The following is a 23,440-nucleotide window of genomic DNA, read 5'->3' as shown; positions in this document are numbered from 1 at the left end:
AGACTCCCCCCATTAGAGAGGAGGCTGGTTGGATTCCAAAACCAGTCTCAATGCGAAGGCATAGGCAGCGATTATACTCCAGTCATCCAGAGCGCAGTCAGTCACTTTACTGACTAAACTATGAGATTTCCATGTGCATTTATGGGAGAGGGTCATGTGTAAGTGGCCCCCTTGTCACCACGGCATGGCGCGTCCTCAGGTTGCGGTTGGAGGAGACGGCCCCCAGATATGGTGGGTAGCTGCTAACATATTGAATAAGCAGTCGCGGACAGCCGGCAAGGGGTGGTCCTACAGCTTGGGGGTTGGGCGTGGGGCTTACAACTCCTCGCCGTAAAAAGTAAGCTTGTTACGAAATGTCACAAAGGATCTCGGACTTGGACGGATCCTTTCGATAATCGACCTAAGCTAAGGAAAATGGATGTGAGATTTGGTACGTGGAAGGTAGAAATTCTGTATAGTGCAGGAAGGGCACGAGGCACGAATGGGGCAGAAAAGAAATGTATATAGGATATAGATGGGAAAGCCAGAAGGAAAGAGACCACTTTGAAGACCAAGACTTAGGCGGGTGTATAATATACTCGTAAAATGGATCTTAGATAGAATAGGGTGATGTGGACAGGCTTGGTCTCAATTTACAGCGCATTTGCTTGTACTGTGCATGTTTTTTTAGATCTGGCTTTTCTGAACAGATTACATTGTGTATGTGGTTGAGTCAAATAAGATAAGGACTGCAGAGTGTGTGTGGGTTGGAGCCTTGATTACAGTGCGTCCCCCTCCTCTTTCCCATGATGCAGGTGAAACCACGGCTACGCACTTCATGCCGTGCCTTGCCTCACACACAACTCACAGGCAGAAGTTCTAAACTTTAAATCCAATATTTTTTAATAAAAATCGACCATGTCTTACCACCCATGGATCTGTATTTTAACCACTGTTAATATTGGATATTTACTGCAAAGAAAAGCTTTGCGTCAGTTGATGACTATAACCTTCACTATAAATTTCGTCGGACCTATCATTCAGCGTTAGATGAAAATAGTCATTGCCAGCGAGAATTCCCGGAATTTTGTTTGTAATTTGTAGTCCTAGAAATAGCAGACTTGTTGCTTTGCCATTTGTTGGTTACAATGTACTCCGTACTTACAACGATACCAAGTTTTTACATGTACATTGACTGTCACTCTCAGAGTTCATGTAACATGGCAAACTGTTCGCTATTCAGGTACGAGTGTATCAGCAAGGTCGCATGCTTTTGAAAAATATGACCGGCGAATTTTACACGTAAGCTAAATCAAGTGTCACGTAACTTCGAACAAGGCCAAGAGTAACCTTGAATGCGCAGAAGAAAATTTTCAGACAAGGGGGTAGGTTCGAGGGTGTGAGAAGTGACAGGCGGCCAGTTGTACAAACACTTCTCACACCCTCAAACATACCCCCTTGTCTGAAATTTTTCTTCTGCGCATTCAAGGTTACTCTTGGCTTTGTTCGAAGTTACGTGACACTTGCTTTACCTAGAAACACAGCAGACCAAACGCACACATACTGTTTCACCTTAACACTTTCGTTTCTAATCATTACGATGCACATTTAATTCTTGGAACATTTGGTACATTTACATCGCGTGTTTGTATTAACCCGTGACGCGTGTGATTATACTCCCTGTCCAAGACTTTATATAACTGGATGACTAGAACGTGACAGGGCAGTATCTCTCTCGAGATGCGTTCCGTCGTCACACTTCGTGAAGTGTACCACTGTTTCAGTAGCTCTGCTATAATGTACTACATGTGTGCCAGGGTTATACCCCTCACACGTTTGCAGAACTGTGTTTAAATCGAGTGTTTCACCTGGTTCCTGACAGCATGCTGTATGTTTCTAGGACAATACAGGATCCCGCAAGCCAAAGGCTCACCTGGTACAAGCCACCGCTCACAGTTCTTGTCATAAAGAAGGTGCGCGATGTTTCCGTACTCCAGCCTTTTGTGCAGCTCGTCAAATGGCTCATCGAGGTCAGTGTTAGTGATAATGGTGCCTTTCGTTAACAGATATTTGTTGAATAATGAAGTCGACTCAACCACTCTGATTATACACGGCGTCAACAAACTAATTTCGTGGACCGTACTCCTTCAGCTAGAGAAGGAATTACCCATCTATTTAGGAACCGAAGTGTTGCCGTGTTGGGTCCCCGTTCTAAGCCAGATGAGTCCAAGCCACATCCTTGAACCCTGTTTCGTAAAAATCCTTCCATATATGCCTGGGTCTGCCAAGTTCTCTCTCTTCCCATCAGGTTTTAGAACCAGACTGTTGTATGCATATCTCATATCTTTCATGTATGATACATGCCCCGCCCATCTCAAAATGGCTCTCTCAGTACCATTTGGGGAAGAAAACAGAAATATGAAGCTCATTATTTAATTTTTTTCCATTCTCCTGTTATTGCAAGTCTAATTATCCTGTCCAACATCATGTCTTCGCAGAGGGTAGTGTAGTGGTTGAGGGGCTATGCTACAAGCCGGAAGTTCGCGGGTTCAAGTCCCGATGAGGTCATTGGATTTTTTTCAGTTTACCTAATCCTTCCAGCCGCTCTAGGTCCTGGGGTTTGCTCAGCCTCTAACAGAAATGAGTACCAGGAATTAATTAAATAATTTTCCTGGGGAGTAAAACGCGGCCGCCGCGTAAGGCTGACTACCTTACCGCCATCTTTGAGCAAATTGTCTAGATAGTGTGGGACTCTCAACATCTCACAACCCAATGGGCCTTCACGGCCTGGTACAGGGATAGCTTTACTTTTTTTACTTACTTACTTACTTACTTACTTACATCATGTCCTCAAACATCCTCACTTTGGGTAAAACAATGCAGATCCTAGCACATCAAGCAGTATTACAAATCAAACCCAAAACTTAAAGCCCACACTTGAATCTTAAGTCTTGTAGGTGGATACCAATATTTCAAATGCATTACTGTCTTTATCTTAAGGGTTGATGTGACTGTGGAAGCATGTTCCAATGAAACATTGATACCCACATACACAACTGCATGGTGTCAAAACCCAGAAGACCACAGTCTCAAAGACAGATATTCTCATTAACAGTTCATCTGGGTCAAAAATCCTATGGACTTGCATGGAAGAATAAATGGATTCTTTGTGAGAGGAACAAAGTTGTCTTAAAGAAATTCGGAGTAAGAGTGTGAACTGGATTCCTTTGACCAAGGAAAGGGACCATTATTAGGAACATACAGGTTGTGCAAAAGGCGGGGAATTTCTTGTCTAGTTGAGCAGCTACAGTCTTCTGATACTGATCTTTACACTATCTTCAAATCAGATGGAATCCATTAATATTTATTTATCTTTTACTTGATTGAAATTTAAATGTATCATATGTTAATCATGAATGGGGTAAGATATTATAACAATGTATTGCAGTGTTATACTCTTTAGTGCACTGTTCTTCAGGAATTTTTTTTCGTAGTGTCAGAGTGACCAGGAAACATCTCTACTGAAGCCACTGGAAGACAGTTCAGAATGGTTCGGGTGTCTTTGATGTTTGATCCTGTAAGATATGTACCTGGCCAACCACAGTACAATTTAATACAATAAATAATGTTCAGTATTAATGAGTTCTTCAATAAATAACCGTTCAAGATTAAATCCAGTCTCCACCATTCTCTGAGGATCAGCTTCTACCCACATAAATTAAACCTGAGTGTCTTGTATTCCCGACTCCCTGGTTTACTGCCACTTTCCCACTTTCATGCATATCACCTTTAATCCAGATTCCTGAAAGAAATTCAGGTGGTGCCCAGTAACCCAGTCATTAAAGAATAGGTGAATGTCGAAGGTGCAGGGTCACTTCTCAAGAAAGACTGCAGGGTTATACTTTTCGATGGATATCTCCTATCATAATACAAGCACTGTGATTGAATTGTTAGTATGTGTGCAGTTTTGAGAGATCATGAGCTTGATTTTCAGCTGTGTGGGTGGTTATTCTTACTGTAGTTCGTTCTAGTTTACATCCATTCCTTCAGTCAAATGTATTAACATAGGCCATGACTTTGCACATCTGACCAACTGAGTACCTGTCAGCAAACTAAAGGGAGACCATGTGGCATGTTAGATGATGTTGTATGTAAACCTTTGAGTGCATTAGTTGATGCAAATTATCTGGTTTGAATGATAACAGCAGTATCTTACATTCACAGGAGAAGCACATGGTTGTTTTTGTGGAGCAGACAGTTATGGATGACACTTTGCTTATCAACAATCCAGGCTTCTCAGTTGTGAAGGAGAAGCTCATGACATTTCGAGATGGAAAGGATGATCTCACAGATAAGATTGACTTCATCATCTGTCTGGGGGGTGATGGAACACTGCTGTATGCCAGTCTGTTGTTTCAGGTAATGAATTTCCTATTTTTATACTGCTGTGGAGTCTGTCTCTTTGTTTTCAACTTTCTGCTGACTCTGTACATTATTCTTTAAAGTTAGTTGAACAGAAATGTCAGCCCATACAAGACTCAAAAGGAATGTGTGATTTTGGTTTAAATTTACATCTCTTTATTCTTGACCTATGCCAACTGTATTTCTGTATTTCCAGACTTAGATGAATGATACTAAATAGGACATGGGTGGAGGTTTCATGCCAAATGTTTTTGAGTTCATTTGGCCACTACATTTTGTTATGACAAATTATATGACGTGTGATAGAGGCCTGAAGTTTAAGCTTGATAACCAGCTCAGTCCAGTGGACATCAGTGAAAGAGATAATTATGGAATTTGATAACAGTAACATCGCATGTTTTGTTTTATTTGCAAGAAAATCTCATGTTTGCATAGGTTACTAATTAACACAGAGTTTTACATGTACACTTTCTGATAGCTTCACAGGAATTGAACTAACTACCTACCTAACTAACTAACTAAAAAAGAGAAAGTTTCACTACAGCACTGATCCATAAATTGCATGTACATTTCTGATATAACATGCAAGGTTACATATGTGTGAGTCCTGTGAAGTGCTGGGACAGAAGTGAATGCACCCACTGAGGACAGGTGTTGTGATATACTGCCTTGATAACCTCTTAATTCACATCAAGGGCTCTGATAGATGAGCATGGAATATTAGTGGAATTATGGTTGGCTGCTGAAAACTGAAAACCCATTCGAGTGCAGTAAGTTGTATTATTATGCATGTTTTCATTATGCAATTTGAATATTGTATGACGGAAATAGTTACGGAATACTGTTTTCATAGCTCTAGCCCGTTTAGGATAGAATGCTATTGAGCATGTGTCTTCTGGGCACAGAAAAAGAAATACAGAGATGCTGTGTAGGGAGAAGGGCTTCAGTGTCTATTCCTATTTAGTCATTTGTTTTTGGTATTCTGAGCTAGTTTTGTAACATATTCTACATACATACATACATACAAGTATGTGCACTGCCCTGGGTTTGAATGTGGAACCCTATAAATATAAACCCATGTTTAACTACCAGACCTATTGCATAGCCTGATGTACATTCTGACTTTTCTGTTTATGCTTTTCCACATTGTAAGCCTCCCTCAATATATACTGATGTGAAATTTACACTAAATTTTCTAAATTCTATGTACTTCTCATGCATTAGAAAAATAACTCATAAAATTACTTTTTGTATATGTCCTAAAGTTGTATATGGCTGTTTGACTTTGTGTTTTATTTACACGTATAAATTAAAATTATATAAATACTGATTATTTAAATTGGTTTTCTCAGCAATCTGTACCACCTGTCATGGCATTTCATCTTGGTTCCTTGGGATTTCTCACACCATTCGAATTTGACAACTTCCAAGAGCAAGTTACAAATGTATTGGAAGGTAATGTAATAGTTTATAGTAGACTGATGCATGGAAGACTCCAGGAAACAATCATAATTTACTGAACTGGTCTAAAGGAATAGTAATGGCAATATCTGTGGATGGTTCACATCGCCTTGTATGAAAACAATCAACATCTTATTGCTGACTTGTTCTATATCTGAGGCAGACACCTCCATGGATTTTGTAGAGCTGTAAATAAATGAATGAATGAATCTTTGAATGCCTCTCCCATTTATACCCAGTAACTGTAGTTCTGCCTGTTAACAGCTGTATAATCGTCATCTTGTTCGAACATCAGCATTGTCTCGAATCAGCAAACTCTGTTCAATGTGTGTTGTGCCTCTGTAGAATCTTGTTCCTAAAGGAAAATACGAATTGTGGATTGGTAATGACTGCTTGTAACTTACAAATAATTAAAATGGCTAACTCTCTTTTGTGAGAAGGACAATGCAGTTTTGATCCATCTTTTCTGCCCATTATTTAATTTCCATGTGACTGATTCTTAGATTATTTAATATTATGGTTATTTCAGGTGCAGAGGTTATATAGTATAATATGAGCAAGGAATTCAGGTAGGATAACCTAAGGGGTGTCTGAAATTTGAACTGTTACCTCCTGAGTAATGATGTTGAACCAACCTGATAATGATTACTTTGTGATAATTCACTCATCAGATTGTGATTGTGTAAACTGGATCAGCTTTCTCAGGGCAGGGTTCAGTAGTATTATTGCACATAAGAAGTCTTGGATTATGATAGGGCAGCATTAGTTGCTTGGTGCTTGTATTTGTCACAAAAACTTTATACTCATATTTGCCAGTTTTTGAACTCAACCTTTCCTCAACTGAGGCACTGCACTTGGCTGAGTTTTCTGGAAATCTCTTATTTTGCACTTGGCAGTGTTTATCATAGAAATAGTAATAGTTTAAAAGAAATTGAATTGTGTAATGAAAACAATAATTGAGGTGAAAACTGATTTCTCTAACAGGACATGCAGCATTGACACTGAGGAGTAGGCTCAGATGTATCATCGTGAGGAAAAATGATGAACTGAACAGAACATCGAAACCTCCCACAAATCTTCTTGTACTTAATGAAGTGGTGATTGATCGAGGACCTTCGCCTTACCTCTCAAACATTGATCTATTTCTTGATGGAAAACATATCACTTCAGTGCAGGGCGATGGTGAGTCAGCATATTTTATATCATGTGCTGAGGAAAGCTGCATCTTTCCTTATATGAATCGAAAGTCAATGAAAATACTGTGACATGACACTGCTTCCAAGACTCCTCCTATTCTTGTGTAACATGTTAAGTGGGTTGTTGCCTAGCAATGGTCCAGATATTATTTACACAGGACCATGTTTTGGTTTCCAAGGAAACGTTTACCATACGTTGCCTAGCAATGGACGGCTTTTCTGGGCCCTCTCTTCTGGCTTACGACCGTCATGTCACAGTATTCATTCAACATCCACTATGTCATTAAGGAACAAAAGCTTAATGTTTATAATGGTCTTAAAAATCCCCTTAACATTGTGTTTTTGCTTCCTCTGTTATGATTATACTCGTAATTCCATGATATCATCAGCCACCTGCTGTCACCCATTCCATCTATATGGTCTTTGCACATCTTTCTTTATTTAACAAGCCTGTAAATATAATATAATAAATTGTACGAAATTACCAATATCACTTTCTGAAACTTGCTTCAGAATGTGAGTCATGAAATAATAGGGAAAGTCTCCCACTATTCCCACTTTCAACCGTTATGTCACAGTATCACTCATATTACTTCTCTAAAACTTCCCTTTTGTACACCTAAAATATGTATACAAATTCTGGTACTAAATTGTTCAATGGCCCGAATATATGTCCCCCAGGTCAGCTGTATTATTCTTGTAATCAGTAAACAAAATTGGCTGAGTGTATTTAAGTTGCAATGAAATAACACTAAGGAAGACAGCATGCCATGAAGACTGACTGTAATTGCTATGTGATGCGGAAACTATGTTATAAGAAGGAGAAACAAAGGTCACAATAGAGTTCTCTCTCACTCCAAGGTCTCATTGTTTCAACACCAACTGGAAGCACGGCTTATGCAGTTGCAGCGGGAGCATCCATGATCCACCCCAGTGTACCAGCCATCATGGTTACTCCAATATGTCCCCACTCACTCTCTTTCAGACCCATTGTGGTTCCTGCTGGAGTTGAACTGAAGGTAATTCTTACTGTAATCAATAACTGTAGATAAAACTAAATGTATGAACATGACTTGGAACCAAAATCAGCAACAGAGTCTTAATATACAATATCTGTGTAACTATCATTTGAGAATAGTTAACAATTAAATTATCTGGGAACAACAGTAGCGCATAGGAATGAGTTTATGAAATAAGTAGGGAGAAAAATAACTGTGGAAATGATTGTGGAAACTGTAACCACCCCTTCTACTTTTCAAAATGGCAAAAATCAAAAAAGCTTTCTCAGTTGTGTGCAAAGTGTGGTCTCTGACATTAAGGGAGAAGTCACCTAAATCATGTGCTAAGGAAAATACTTGCACTTCAGAAGGGTCAAATAGTTTTATGCGGTAGGGTGGGGTGGGTGAGACTGAGTCCACTTGGTACATCAGCCACTAATTGGCCTATTGTACCAACAGGATGAAGTAAGTGATTTGTGTAAGATGTAATGGGAAAACTAATGATATATAATCCAGCGACCTAGCATTGTTTGAATAGTGAAATCTTGAGGGTTAGATGGTTTGAGTATGTGGCCATGATGGAGGAGCCAAGGAATGTGTACAGAATTTTTGTGGGGAAACATCTCTTGGATGACCAAGTTAAGGATATGGGAGGGTAACATAAAAATGGATCTCAAGTAGATAGATGGGAGGTGACTAGAACTCCCTGAGGATTATGTCAAGTGGTGGACTTTTGTATTAGTGGTGTTGAACATTTTGGTTCTGTTACAAATATTTTAGTTTGGTTACTAGTCTCAGGAGGTAAAGGGCAGACACAGTTTTGTTTTTTATTCTTCTGCTCCCAAAATGTATGTCTGTGCTGTCATGTGTGCATTATTGTAGTCAAAGTATATCACCATGTAGGGCCTTCATGATGGCATGTTTCAGGGTTCACATCCTATAGAAACATCTGGATAAATAAGTAAAACTTGTTTATAGTACTAAACAGAATTTAGTTTCTGAAGAAAGGCTTAGTGACTGAGGCCAAAATATGTATTGGCCATATGATGTTGCCATATTTAAGCCTCTCTGTACTGAAGTCTTTGTATTTATTTGGAATAAGGAAGTGTCAAAGGACATAAGCGTACATCTGAAAATTAGACCAATTTTATTTAATAAAAACTTAATCCAACTTAACTTTATATATCAAGTGAGATATATATTTACATATGTAGCATGGCAAATGGTTAATTTAATTGTAACTTACTTTATAAGTGTAACCTAGAAATAAGACATTTAATATAACTCCAAGGTACAATAATACCTAGAAGATGTTGAATTTATACATTGTTGTTTGTATCAAATGCTTATTTACTAAATTAATATTTGTACAAAGGTGCCAATAACACGTTCCTTTACTGGTTATAATTTTAATAATTTTATTAATTTTGTAAGTTTCATATTATTTTTGTGCCTCTTTTATATTTGTCTAATATTCAAATACCAAGTATGGATAGTTACTATAGGATTCCAAGGATTCCAAGTATGGAATATAACTTGCATATAGGAGCCAGTTCCATTGCCTGGAACTTTCATAGTTCTAGTACAAAATTCCTGCGAGTGTTTAGAAGCTAATTTCATGATAGACCTACAGCATACTTTTGAGAATATTCTGCAACTTACAGTTTCATTTAGCTAACAGATATATTGATGTGAGTGTGAAGTATACTAATTTTAGAAGTAGTTGTTTTCTATAGACACACCCAGAAGACTTTCTTTCCATTTTCACACTTATTATTAGCTAGAAAATGGAGATAAACTCTTAAGACAAAGTATTCAGATTTTTATAATGCTCTGTGATGCCCCCGTTTTTCGCATGATCAACACAATATGTCACACACAATTCAGCAAATACAAGTATTGTTTCCAGACTAGGTCCACATAGGTTTGTTTCCTGTAAACTGAGTTTCTGTTCATATTCAAACATCATACATTCTGTTGTTTTTATCAGTGGTTTAGTGAGCACCTAGTACAGGTGTGATTATAGCCTTCTGAGTTTAAGTTAGAGTGGGAGAGGCACATATGGAGATACTTGACATGGCAAGAAGAACACTGACTGAAGCAGTAATGCTTTTTACTTGGAGATAGGAAACTGAATTTGGTTCCTGGGATCCCGCCTGATTGTTTCTTTCCTTAGTACCTAATACGTAGGTCATACCGAAAGTCATGAGCAACTTTTTTTTTTGCATGCAACCTGGGAACAGCAGACAAAAGAGAGTATGGTGGTAAGTGGAACCAGCTGTTGTGTTAACCTTGAGTGTCTCATGAAGTCAATAGCTTGCATCACGTGACCAGTATCACTCCTAACAAAATGGCTGACAATGATATGTCGTTTCGTCAGCGTGCTGTCATTGAATTTCTTGTGAAAGAGGAAATGCTTGCTGCAGAAATTCACCAGATACTTCATTGTGCTTATGGAAGTGTGTGCATGGGTGCGAGCAGTCTTCCAAGATGGGCGAAACATTTTAAAGATGGGAACACCAGCATCGAAGATAGGCCTCAGAGCGGTCGTCCTCGGACAGCCTCAGCCGAACGAAACAAGGAAAGAGTGGATGAGATCATTCAAGATGACAGGCGTGTGACTGTGGACACAATAGCCCAAAAACTTGGAATAGGGTGCAGTGCAGTACAGGAGATGATTGAAAGCTTGGGCTATAGGAAAGTTTGTGCTCGTTGGGTCCTGTGGTTATTGACTGAAGACCACAAAGGTCAGCGAAAAGCCATCACCTCAGAACTGCTGCAGTGATATCGACATGAAGACAATGATTTTTTGCTCTGTATTGTGACAGGTGACGAAAGCTGGTTTCACCATTTCGAGCCTGAAAGAAACGACAGAGTATGGAATGGCACCATTTGCATTCTCCATCAAAAAAGAAGGCAAAGACAGGGCCATCAACTGCGAAGGTGATGGGCACAGTCTTCTGGGATGCAGAGAGGTTTATTCTGGCCGAATTGCTGGAACCTGGGCAAACCATCAATGCTGCTCATTATGTTCAGATGCTGTACAAGCTCTGTCATGCATTGCGCGATAAATGTCCGGGACGAAACATCATCATCCTGCATGACAACGCTCGCCCCCATGCTGCTCGCCTCACATTGGAAGCAATTGCAAAGATGATGTGGAAAGTTCTTCCACACTCCTCCTATAGCCCTGATCTGGCACCCTCTGACTGCCATCTTTTTGGATTTGTGAAGGATCAGCTGCGTGGACAACGTCTTGAGATAAGGGAGGCAATTCAGAAAGCAGTGCACCAGTGTCTTCGGATTCCTGGAATGGAATTTTACAGAAGGGGCATTTTCAAACTCCCAGAATGCTGGGAGAAATGTGTACAAAGAAGTGGCGATTATGTAGAAAAATAAAGAAAGGTCTGTAGATTGAGGTGGTGTATTTGGTTTGTCAATAATAAAGCCTGTTACTTTACAAAAAAATTGTTGCTCATGACTTTCAGTATGACCCTCGTAATAATAACAGACTATGGACATGATCTGCCTAACATTTCTGGCTGCAAACGTACAGAATAACCTTCAAATCATAAATATGTTTTTAAAACAATCAAGTAGAATTCAGTGCATTTGTTACACCCTCTGTGCAACAAATAGCAAGAGTTTGATTCCCTGAAATTTTGTTGTCCAAGGTTTCTGTTTCTGTGTTTCTGTTGGTTCATCACTTGATGTTCTTGTATATCAAACCCTGCAATAAAGTGTCCACTGAACATCATGGTTGAGTAGTTAGCACACATGCTTCATATTCAGGAGGTCATAGGTTCAGTTCTCAGCATAGGGGCTGGCCTTTGTGAGATGATTATGATTTCTCTTAATCCTTTCGGGCAAATACCAGTAAACTGCTGTAAAGTAGACCACAGTTTTTAACATTAAAATCCATATCATTATACTTCAGCAGATTAAAAAATATGTTAACACCGTTGAAATAAATCAAACATTGTTGTATTCATATGGTTTAATGCTTTAATTAACAGACAACAGCCATTTCCTTCTACATCCACCCCAATTCCTTGTTTACAGTCATTTTCTCATTTCTTGCTATAAAATCTGTACAAATTGAGAAAGTATCATTAAACCAACGAAGAAACAGTCTAAAAATAGGTTACAGATCACAATAGGAAGGGGTATGAATTTTTTTAAATTGAATGTGGTATGTTTATTGGATATAGAAAACATTATGAATATTAAAGGGAATCATGAATGGAAAGAAACTGAACTATGTCTGATTTGCTTCATCTATACATTTTACAGCACTGTAACACTACTTTTTTCTAGATCTCTGTATCTCCTGATAGCAGGAACACATCTTGGGTGTCATTTGATGGGCGCAACCGGCAAGAACTGTTTCATGGTGATAGGTAGGTGAGGTTTCACCCTGTGCTGTACAGCATCCATCATGTCTTTGCTTGTGTGACTTGTGTTGGATGTCTGCCTGCATCCAGTCTGATGGCGATTAGCTCACTGCATGTGGTGCATTGCATTGTAAATAGAATGGTTGTTCTGCTAGCCATTCAGCACTCGGGGGGGTGATGTGGCTCTTGTTCCTCATTAGAGTTGGAAGTCTGTCTTCATTGCGTAGAGACCAGTTGTATAAATTGGTGTTAGTAGAAGTAAAACAAATTCTTGTCAGTCTGTTGAGTTATATTGTGATGTTTCAAACTAAATCACTGGTGTTTTAGAGCATCTTAACTTGATTCCTTAACTTAAGAGATCCAACAATATTTCTGAAAATCTTAAAACCAGCTTATTACTTAAATTGTGGTGTGAACTGATATATGCAGTGCATAAAGTGATACAGTTGTAGTCATGAATGCTATAAAAATAATAGATTCTTTCTTTTGATAATTACTACCAGATATATTAATTCACATATTTTTTGTTTCCAGTTGCACATGTCTGTGCCAAGAGGGACATTGTTCTGTTAAAAACTCAGCACATCTTCACAAATGTGGCAAGTGTGGCCATCTTGTAAATATGTAGTGCCATCATATGCATATGATTTGGCGATATTTACAAAATATGTATTATTCCCACTAAAGGGTCATAAAAAGCTGTGCTTGTAGCTTCAAAATGTGCTTTCTAACAAAGGCACTAATTCAACTATGGTATATGATTGGTTTTACCAACAGTTCTATCTATAAATTAGCATAAAGCGCATTGAATTGGGATAGTACCTCAATTAGGTCATGACCACCTCTTTCCAAAGCCTTCCCAATTCTTCGTTCATCCATCATACTAGAGTTCATTGCTACATACTTTGCAATACTGAAGCGTTGAAAAGTTACCAAGTGAAAAAGTCCGTTGAAATTTCAACAGGAAATCATTAAGAAGACTTCGTTGTAAATATCTAACATTGGTAACTTGATGTAGAAACAAACTTCATCAAGAAACTGAATCTCTTTTTTTCTTCAGTTTTCAACTGAGCATCATAATCGCAATTGTATTTCTTTCAGTCATAACTAGGCCAACTGTAACAGTTGGTGGTTGAGAGATTTAGTCCTCAGATACAAAATAAACACTGACAGATACTTCATAAATTTCACTTATTACTGTTGCTTCAACATTTCCAATCTCAAATGCATGACTTATGCAAAACCTTCAAAATAAACATTTTCCATAGGTAACCCTTCCATTGGTCCATGCATGTACATTAACAAGTCAAGTGTATATTTCCTGTTATTATCTCTCCCACAGTGGAACATTAAAATTCCCCAGACTTTTAAATTCTTGCTCCAGCATTTAATTTTATAATTATTCCTCTTTTTTTAAAATTCATTATCTCAGTTATGTATCAGTATAAAATCATGGAATAAAAAATCTCAGAAAGTTCATATATCTATATTTTAATTCATATAGCTTGTACATTAAAGTTTATATATATTTTAGTAAAATTCCATACTTTTGGCTTTATTCTTGAAAAGTATACCACTGTTGTGCATTTCAGTTCCCAATACATGACCACAAAGGCATGTCTGACTTGTGCACCTTCACTATATGCAGTCGTGGCCAGCACCAGCTGTTTAGAAATGAAACACAATCATAGAAGCTGACTCTCCAGCCTAAACACATGTTTGCATATTTGATTACTGTGACATTATACCACGACTTGTTACAGCTCTGACTGCCTCATTGATAACAGAGGTTTCTTATTGACCTGTGGGCTGAATTTGTACTTCCTTTGTAAGCGTAGCGCTACTGTGGATAAATGAACTGTGCAACACAAGCTGTTTGGTCTTCCAAATATGGACTGCAAAAGCGGTGTCTTGTTCAGACTATGAAGCCATTACTAAAATGATTATACCACCAGAAATAATTGTAGCAGCTGCAGTGGCACATACTGTGAAAGTCCTTATGTTGTAGTTTTCAATACCAGCACTTTCTAACCACTAAAATATTACATTCAGATACTTCTTAGCCACCTGCTGAACCTCGATCCCCTTTCGCACTTCTAGAAGTCAGCTGTCATATGGTTAATGTTGGAAACAAGGTGCAGCACACAGGGCCACCCTACAGTTTTCACAGTTGTACTTTGTATCTTGACGTTGACCCTTCTTGTCAACAAAATGAAGAAACCTGAGTAGAAGGTGAAACCTCCTCTCACCGAACAGGTCCAAGAATAAGGGTATTTCCAGAATTTTCCTCCGGGAAAAATAACTCTTGTTGTCTGGTTTTTGGTGAAGTCCTTGTAACAGAAAGAATGTCAGCAACTTCATTTTTTCATTTCTGTTCATTTCCTTCAAGTGCTGGGTCCTGGATCTTAGTGTTAGATTAGGCGTGTTTTCTAAAAAAATTGTCAGCATATTAATTTGTTCCTCTGGCTATCACTTCCATAATTCTTGGTGTACAAAACAACTCAAAATATTCCAGGGGGTTACTGGGGTCACCTAAATCAACTTTTATGCCAGACTTGCCAGTAAATGGAAAATGTGGTCACTCAGCACCTGAATTTGCCCATGCGTCAGGTTGCATGCTTCTCTTGTCACTGACATTTTCTTTTTCAGGGCTATCATTCTGTTCACCACATGATGCAATTTTAACATTTATCTCACTCTGACTACTGTACACACTCTCAGAAATATCACAGTATTCTCATGCAGCAGTTCATGTACACAACCTCATCATTCACACACATTTTCTTGCTAGGACCTGCCATAATGCTTACTCACAAAAACTTGAACCTGGGACAGCTTTCAAGCAATCAGCACCTTCCTGTCACACTCTGAAGTAACTAGAAGATCTGGCAAGCACAACATACAAATTTGCATTGCTGACTGTCATTATGTTGAAATATGCAAGTGTTAAGATGTCATATCGACTTAACTGGGGAGCCAGGCTAGCATAGTCAGTACAGCAACTGGCTATGGGCTGAACGACCGAGGGGTTGGAGTTTGAGTCCCAGTAGGGCCAGGAATTTTCTCATCTCCACCTTGTTCAGACCGGCCCCGGGGTCCACGCAACCTCCTATCCAATGGGTATCAGGGGCTTTTCCCCTGGGTGTAAAGCAGCTGAGGTGTGAAGCTGACCACTCACCTGCAGATAGTGCTGAGGTCAAGAAAATGTCGATCTGTACATCCTCACACACACACACACACACCTCCATGGCGTAGTGCTTCATTAGTTAAGCACAAGGACAACTATACATTTTACCTTTACCCACTTAACTGGTTAAATTATGTCATTGGATGTGCATGCCATTAGCAATGGAAAGTGGTTTTTGAAACAGGTTGACATTGCTGTGCTGACTGAAGCATAGTTACCTGGTGCCTGGTAACTCCCTATCCATAGGTTAAGTGTATGCTCATAAACATATATATATAAAATTCTCAATTTTTATCCCTGTAGAGATAGAGACTGTAGCAGTACTAGTAAGTCTATGAAAATACTTCTTTCCCAGAGGATGTTGGATGTTCTTCTTATTGCATTGTAGTGACTGACAGTGAAGAGCAGAAATCAGTTTTAAAACTGGGGAATATTTAAAATGGTGATCAGTGATCTTTGGCTCAAATTGCAATTGTATCACAACTGTGCAGTTTCGTGAGTGTTTGTGAGTAGGGATACTTGACAGAAAGCGTGCAAAGGTTGAGTGCTTGGAGCTGTTAGTGCTGAAACACCATGGTTTGGTGTGTTGAGCTCCACTCGTGATGACCAAGTCCCGTACAGCATCTGCTGGAGATTTGCGAGTCCAAGTTCTGTCATCGGTGGAACTACTACAGTATTGCCCAAAGATGTAACAGAAGTTTGTAGTGATATGATATGCGACTGTTTCAGATAATGCTGAACAGTGACGCAAGAAGTACTGCCTGTGTGTCGTTTGATGGGCGCTACCAGCAGGAAATGCATGTTGGAGATAGGTGTGTCTTCACATAAGATGGTCTTCATTCATAATGAACTTAGTATAACAATCTTGTGTACTGGGCTGGTGGTGTTAATAGAATTTGTTGAATTATATTTTCTCTTCATGCAGCTATCTTATTAAAAGAAATTCTAATGATCATATATCTGCTTTCAGCTTATGTATTCATCATTGGAAGTTCTGAGTCCTTTGGTGAAAATCTGTTTTACTAAATGTTCTTGTTCAGAACTTACTTTTGCTTTCATTGATACCACATCATATACTTTCTTTCACTTCATCTACAAGTGGATTCCCTTATATGTATCAGCTCTAATTACTGCTTTAACCAAAGGCATCTGATGAAAATATGAGTATATCAAATACTGATATTAATTGAATTCAAGCTACTTATTTTAGGCATAATGTTATTGCTTCCTCATTTAGTTTATAGAGCCTACTATTTAAACACTTTCTTGCCATTTTTACTGTTGAAATTATTCGTTTTAAATCCTTGTCTTCTGGATTATGATTGTTTTGCATCACTAAACAACTTTTGCTGCAACACTAAGCACCCTAGTCTTGTAATGTAATTCAGATGTTTCAAATTAATCATTGTTTTGTGTCAGAAGATAACAGAACTCTTTTGTTTCTAACTGTCATGTCTGAAGCTGCAAGCACCAATCCTGCTGCACTACTACTACTACTACTACTACTACTACTACTACTACTACTACTACTACTACTACTGCTGTTATTACTACTACTACTACTGCTGCTGCTGTGTCTGCAATTATGCTTCTCATTCATTTTTCATTTTCATCAGTAATCTGTCATACGACTATCCACTGCGATGTGGACTGCGATGCTTCTCATAACCCTCAGAAAATGGCATCAATTTTACAATAGGAATTTCTGTATGTCTGAAACTTCCATGGAAAGGAAACAAAACAGGTTATGCCTGTTAACTTGCATTTTAATAGAGACAAATATACAAGTTTCATTTTTTGTTACTAACAGGTTTGTTTGAATATATTTGTATACTCATTTGTTTGTCTGGTTGGTGACTGGTGGAGCTTGTTAAGTAGTTTTTTCTAACAGCGAGTGAATGGATGTTTTTGAAGTTAATGTGTAATTCCGGGTAGTAGTTAGTTAAATGTAGCTACATAGCAATTAATAATATAATTCTGCAGTGTACAGTATTGGTGTAATGCCTCCTCCCCTCACCCATAATGTCCCCCTAAGTTTTTCATGGTGCACTATTAGTTTTTGTCACTAATTGCACAAGAACTAATTTCAAGTCTTGCCCTTTTCACTGCAGTACCTACTAATGTTTGCACTGGTAACTTTCTGCACAATGAACCTGCCACTGGATCACTATCTTCCCATCTAGAGCAGGTAAATGCTATTTTTTGAGAAAATAATGTGATGGCTCTCCTTACAGAGGTGGGTAAAAGTAATTTGTAGAGGAAAAATTGTGATTCATCCCCACTCACACCTTAATTTTCAAGAAGCAGGTAAAAGCTACTTTTAGGGAAAATATTGTGATAGTCCTCAGCCCTGGTCTTCCAGAAGCAATTAAAAGCTGTTGTTAGAAAGATGAAACTTTTTTATCCTGAAGTTGCAAGGGACAGTCACAAAAGCCATAAACCACTTAAATGTTGTGCTGGCTATGATTTTCAGCACTTAGTACGATTTGATCAGTAACAGGAGCAGTATTTGTAGACAATATAATGAGCACCCATACAATAGAGAAATACATTTCGAAGATATGTGTTTGTTTTTTATTATATGGCAGTAAGAACCTCTTATAAAAATAATCTGTATAACATAAATACAGTTGTTCCCGTCCCTCATCACTGGAATGGTTTGTGTGCAGTGCATGCCTGATCCATGGGGTGTATAGACACATTCATATGGTGATCAGTTGATTTTAGATCATATCACACCACATTGTGCATGTGGCAAGGCATGTTGAATGTGTTGCTGTTTTAATATATGGGATATGAAGTTTAACATACTGAAGATTATAGTATTGTGGGTTATGACACCATTGAGTTTCATAGGTGGTAACCAGCATTTTGGAGGAACTTGTCTTCATTTTCAGGTAGAAGCTGGGGGCAGCAGGTTCCACAAGAATGTTGGTAGCAACCTATAAAAGTACACTGGCAGAAAACCCACACCGTAATCTGAATGCATTGTTTTAATAAACCTTTGTGTCTGTGTATGGTGTTATATATATTTTCTTTTTCATTTCGTGCATCCTGTTGTGTTATTATATAAAATTCTTTGTTGGAGTCCATCGTAACACAACAACATAACAGTCAAGATGAAAATGTTTCAGCTTTTAAAACCATCATCAGAGTTGGAATCTGTATTCCGAACAGAACGGACAAAGTACACTGTAAGATGAGACAACGACCAAACAGTTAATGTCAAATAATACTACATCTATACCACGGGCCTCCAAGCAGTTTACTGTATGTATACAAGTCTAGAATATACCATTATGTCAGCAGGAATATAACAAGATTGCAGCAACTGACTTCATGATATGCAGTATCACATGAAGAGTTTTTAACCATATTTCACTCAGTAACTTTCTTTTTATGATAAGCTTATAATTCATTGTATTTTTATACCATGTATTTTATAATGTAACAGTTATCAAGTATCCAGCTTTACTATCACAATGAAATTGCAGATCAATAGTGTGTGAACATAGTAAACATGTGTTTTGCCTGATGATGGCTTTAAAAGCCGAAACATGTGGCTAAGCTAATTTTAANTTTGTTGCAGCTCTTTGCTAGTTGTATACAGAATCTTTGGCACCTTGCCTATGGCACATAGGAGAGGGGTAATTACAGCAGTAGAGTCCAGCATCTTCATAAATATGGCACTAATTTTTACAAAAATAATGTTGATGTGGCAACAGAATTGTTATTTTCCCCTTTATCTCTTTTGTAGCTTGTGACAGTAGCACAGGAAGTTTTAATTTTAACCAGAAAATTATTTTATGTATGCTGTGATAAACATTATGCCAAGACCTGAAGTGAAAGGCATAATACAGATTCTTTAATATTCTTCAGAAATCTGATGTCAAAGGATGGAATGTTGAAGGGTTAACAGGCTTTTTTTCTTTCACCATATTTGGAAATGTGGATTAGTGAACTATACATAGACTTTCAATATTCTCTCCTGAAGTGCAAATCAGTTTGACATCTTATTATGCAAAGATAAATGTAATGCATCTGTTATATTTCACTGTAGAGAAAACACTGTGGAACATTTACTGGAATCTGGGTTACAGAACTGCATTTTCTTTTTTATGTTACTGCGGTTATTGACAAGAAACTATTTTCTTCCATTCTAAGGAATTTGGAACTTGATCATTGATTAGAACAATGTGCATCATACAGTGAAATGTTATTACAACAAATTCGACAGGACTATGAAAAGTCATTCATTAAAATGTACATGATGTAATGGATGGTTATAAGTACATAAAATTAATTTTTATGTTAAAATATGTGACTAATACAAACCATTACAACTATTTACCTAATTTCCTAGATGGGATTTAATCACAGTTATGTTATGTGCATCTTGGGAATAGTGGTAAAGAGGATCAATCAAAATGAAAAGGTAACTTTAAGTTGACTCAAAATTCATTTCAGTTTATGTAATGGGTATTACACTGAGGCTCCTTGCTCATGTCACTTATCCTTGAACACATTCTTATACATTGGGTTAAATTACAATATTACAGTCAATATGTTGCTGAAACTTTATGGTTGAGTTAACATATCTGTGACCATTATTAAATTGTGAGGAATTAAGGGAAGAAGTCAGAACAAGGTGTGGGGGGGAGGGGAATGTTTGGACCTGAGAAAGACAGATGAACAGGATGAAAGAGATAAGTAAATAAAGAGGAACTTCATAATTTACCGTATTTACGCATGTATAGGCTGCAGCACAATTTTCAGACAGAAATTATAGAAAAAATAATTTTCTTGGAATATTATTTCAGGAGTAGAAATTATTACTAATTATGAATATAATTTTTTTTTAAATGAAGTGTGATTTCGAATATTTCGAATATAAGCCACACCCCAGTTTTCCTCTTGAATTTTTGGCAAAAAATGTGCGGCCTATACATGCGTAAATACGGTATATCCTTCACACAGAATATTAGAACGATGGAGTCAAGGTGGATGAGATGGTTGCAGCATGCAGCATGCATAGGGAAGATAAATTTGTACAAAATTTTAGTCAGAAAATGTGAAGATAACTTTGGAAGTCTGGACATAGGCATGAGGATAATATAGTGAGATATTCTCTACCTAGCACTGACTATATTCTGAAAATATTAAAGTAAATGAGGTGGTTAGCCAAGGTTTATCAGATATTTTTAGTTCCTTTACAATATGGTCATGATATTCTCAGTAATACAGACCAACTGCTGCTTAAGAAAACACAGTTTTACTACTTGTCACACCCAGAATGAAGGTTATGTGCATGATCTCATATGAAACAGAAAGATTCCATCCAGTCCTACAGTATTACTGTTTAAATAGATGGATTTCAACTGACTGCATTAATTTTGGAATCCTGCATTAATTCAATTTTATAAATGTACTTATTACGTGAAGTTCTTAACCATGTCGCAGGAGGTAAACTGAAGTTTAGGGTATAATAGAACTTAAGGAAAATAAAGCGAGTTTTTCAAACAAACAATATCAATTTAGTCAAACTGGCCACCACGTCATCTCCCACTAAGGGAAGAATAGTAAAAATTATTTATATGTTGGTGGTATTTGTACTGGAATAAAAAACCATTCTTTGAACTTTCACAGTTTCAAGAGCAGTAAGCCCCCTTGTAACAGAGGGAAAAGGGCTGCATAGTATGAATGAGTGTTTTAAATAATAAAAGACAGAATAAAACTGCATATGTATTGTAACTTGACTTATATGTATATGAAGATGTGTTGCTTGATAGCCAAGTGTCATACAAAAGTGCCAGCAACAGTTATTGGGCAAAATGTAATTGGAGATATTAGAAGAAAACACTGGGTTTTTTCAAAGTTAAAGGAGGAGTTAAATTATAAATAAATGAAACAGAAGACCTATACAAGCTAACAAATAATGTTTTTCTGTTAACAGCCTTCGTGTGACAACATCTGTCTATCCAGTGCCTTCAATATGTGCACAAGACCAAATCTCTGACTGGTTTGATTCCCTGGCAGAATGCCTTCACTGGAATGTGCGTAAAAGGCAGAAACATCTTGATGAACTCAGTGACCTCACACATTCCAGTTCCAATGATACGCTCGACTCTCTTGACCACACAGATCAGCTTGACAGCTAGACACATGCAGGTGTGTATGTATTAACTTCTTCTGCAGTTCACACTGTGTACCTCCTCATTTCATGAATGTTCAGTTGGTGAATATTTTGCATTATTTCTTTTAAGAAATGGATACTCCATTTTGATATATGTAATGAATTCTTGCTACTGCAAGAATGACAATTTTCTGTGTTGCAAGTTTTGGCATCATTGAACAGTGGCTCTGCCTCCTTCTAATTCCTGTTGTTTGTGTTTGGTTATTATTGTTTTTTGCAAGGTGATCGCTCTTTATTGAGGAAAATTATTGGGGATGTATGTATTCACCTTCCTTTAGTGTTACATGTGTATGTCACTAACTTCTCTTGTCATACTGTATCTGTAGTGAAGAGTATTTAAATTAGTTGTAAGTTAATTGTTTAATTTTTGCCTACAAAATGAATTTCAAGGAACATGTCTCTTTTATAAAACAAGCAGTTAGTGTCATTATATTTGATGTGGGAACAATTGGCAGACTGTTATGAACAGGGTTGTAACTGTAAGCAAATTAACTTCCTTCTTGAGCTACAATGGCATCTTCTCTCTTGCTCTTGTTCAAGTAGGTCAGCCCTTGGGAAAATCATATTAAGAATCCCAGTTAGGCCAACATCAAGCATAAGAGACATCAGGGGTTTAAGAGGTGAACACTGGATTCTGAAATGAGGTATGGAAGTGGGTTAGTATTAGTAGGTAGCTCAGAGGAGATGAACTGAATGTTGTGTATGGTTAGCATGTTGGAGAAATATACTCAGTTCACTGGTTAAGGTCACCTTATCGTAATGTGACATAACAGTAATAATGCAGTCAATGATACAGATCTTAACAAAATACAATTCACAAATAGGAAATGGTAACAAGAGATGAGATGCAATACTGTTGAATCATTGATAACTTTACAATTAATATTGTAACGTGTTTCATTACTGAAGACGCCGTTCAGATTGTTAAATGGTTTATTTAATAATCTACAAGTCTTGGCTACAATTAATTACAACAATGTTACGGGTTTACACAATTTACAACCCTACACAATAATCAATTCACACTATCACGATTCACTCGTTACAACTGAACTCGGTGACTACTACAATTCAACTGTCTTAGGCGGAGATAGGGGTTAGCTCTGTCTATTGGACCCAACTGAGTAGGTTTTACCTGAAGACGGAGACAGAATCCAGTCTCTAAAACGTTGTTTTTTTTAAAAGAAACAGGACGGTTTTTTAAGAACAGACTAGATGATGGATAATGTCCAACAACATGTTAATTGTAACTATTTACCATCATCACAAACTTGTAGATCTTAATTGATAACTTTGGTTGTTTTAGAACATGTATGTGAAAGATCAATATTGGTCCTTTTCTAGTTCTGTGAAGATTAGAAATGACAATGTAACAGATCTTTAATGGATTCAATTGTGTATATCCAGCTTTAGCTGGAGTAAATCAGGAACTTTAAATCAGATACCCTAGTTGAGACAGTTGTGGAAACAGTAGAGATCTGCAGAAAGAGAAGGGTCTTAGAAGTCTGTACAGAATGTGATGAATAGTGTGTAAGTATGAGAATAAATGTGGCCAAGGGTAACTGTCACAGAAAGAAGTAACATTTCAAGCTTGTCATCTGTAGTTCAGA

At 37.6% G+C, this 23,440-nt stretch overlaps 1 protein-coding gene across 13 annotated transcripts in view; it reads left to right on the top strand.

The window, feature by feature from the left end:
• LOC111864255 (NAD kinase) overlaps positions 1 to 23,440 on the top strand; it is a 135,197-nt gene that overhangs the window by 110,091 nt on the left and 1,666 nt on the right. For 9 of the 13 annotated variants that reach the window (XM_023851349.2, XM_023851345.2, XM_023851350.2 and 6 more), the window contains 7 exons: positions 1,880 to 2,009; positions 4,204 to 4,398; positions 5,754 to 5,856; positions 6,847 to 7,044; positions 7,920 to 8,077; positions 16,367 to 16,449; positions 21,591 to 21,805. In XM_023851349.2, coding sequence (XP_023707117.1) covers positions 1,880 to 2,009; positions 4,204 to 4,398; positions 5,754 to 5,856; positions 6,847 to 7,044; positions 7,920 to 8,077; positions 16,367 to 16,449; positions 21,591 to 21,795 — 1,072 coding nt within the window. In that variant the 3' untranslated portion in view covers positions 21,796 to 21,805. Of the gene's footprint in view, positions 1 to 1,879; positions 2,010 to 4,203; positions 4,399 to 5,753; positions 5,857 to 6,846; positions 7,045 to 7,919; positions 8,078 to 12,373; positions 12,457 to 16,366; positions 16,450 to 21,590; positions 21,810 to 23,440 lie in introns of those variants that run through there. The other 4 variants (XM_023851348.2, XM_023851346.2, XM_023851354.2 and 1 more) reach the window with 4 other exon arrangements.

The sequence above is a fragment of the Cryptotermes secundus genome, unplaced genomic scaffold (genome assembly GCF_002891405.2).
Source record: "Cryptotermes secundus unplaced genomic scaffold, Csec_1.0 scaffold33, whole genome shotgun sequence".
In the NCBI taxonomy this organism is placed as follows: Eukaryota; Metazoa; Arthropoda; class Insecta; order Blattodea; family Kalotermitidae; genus Cryptotermes; species Cryptotermes secundus.
The sequence above is the reverse complement of the archived record's forward strand: the minus strand, read 5'-3'. Positions and strand labels throughout refer to the sequence as shown.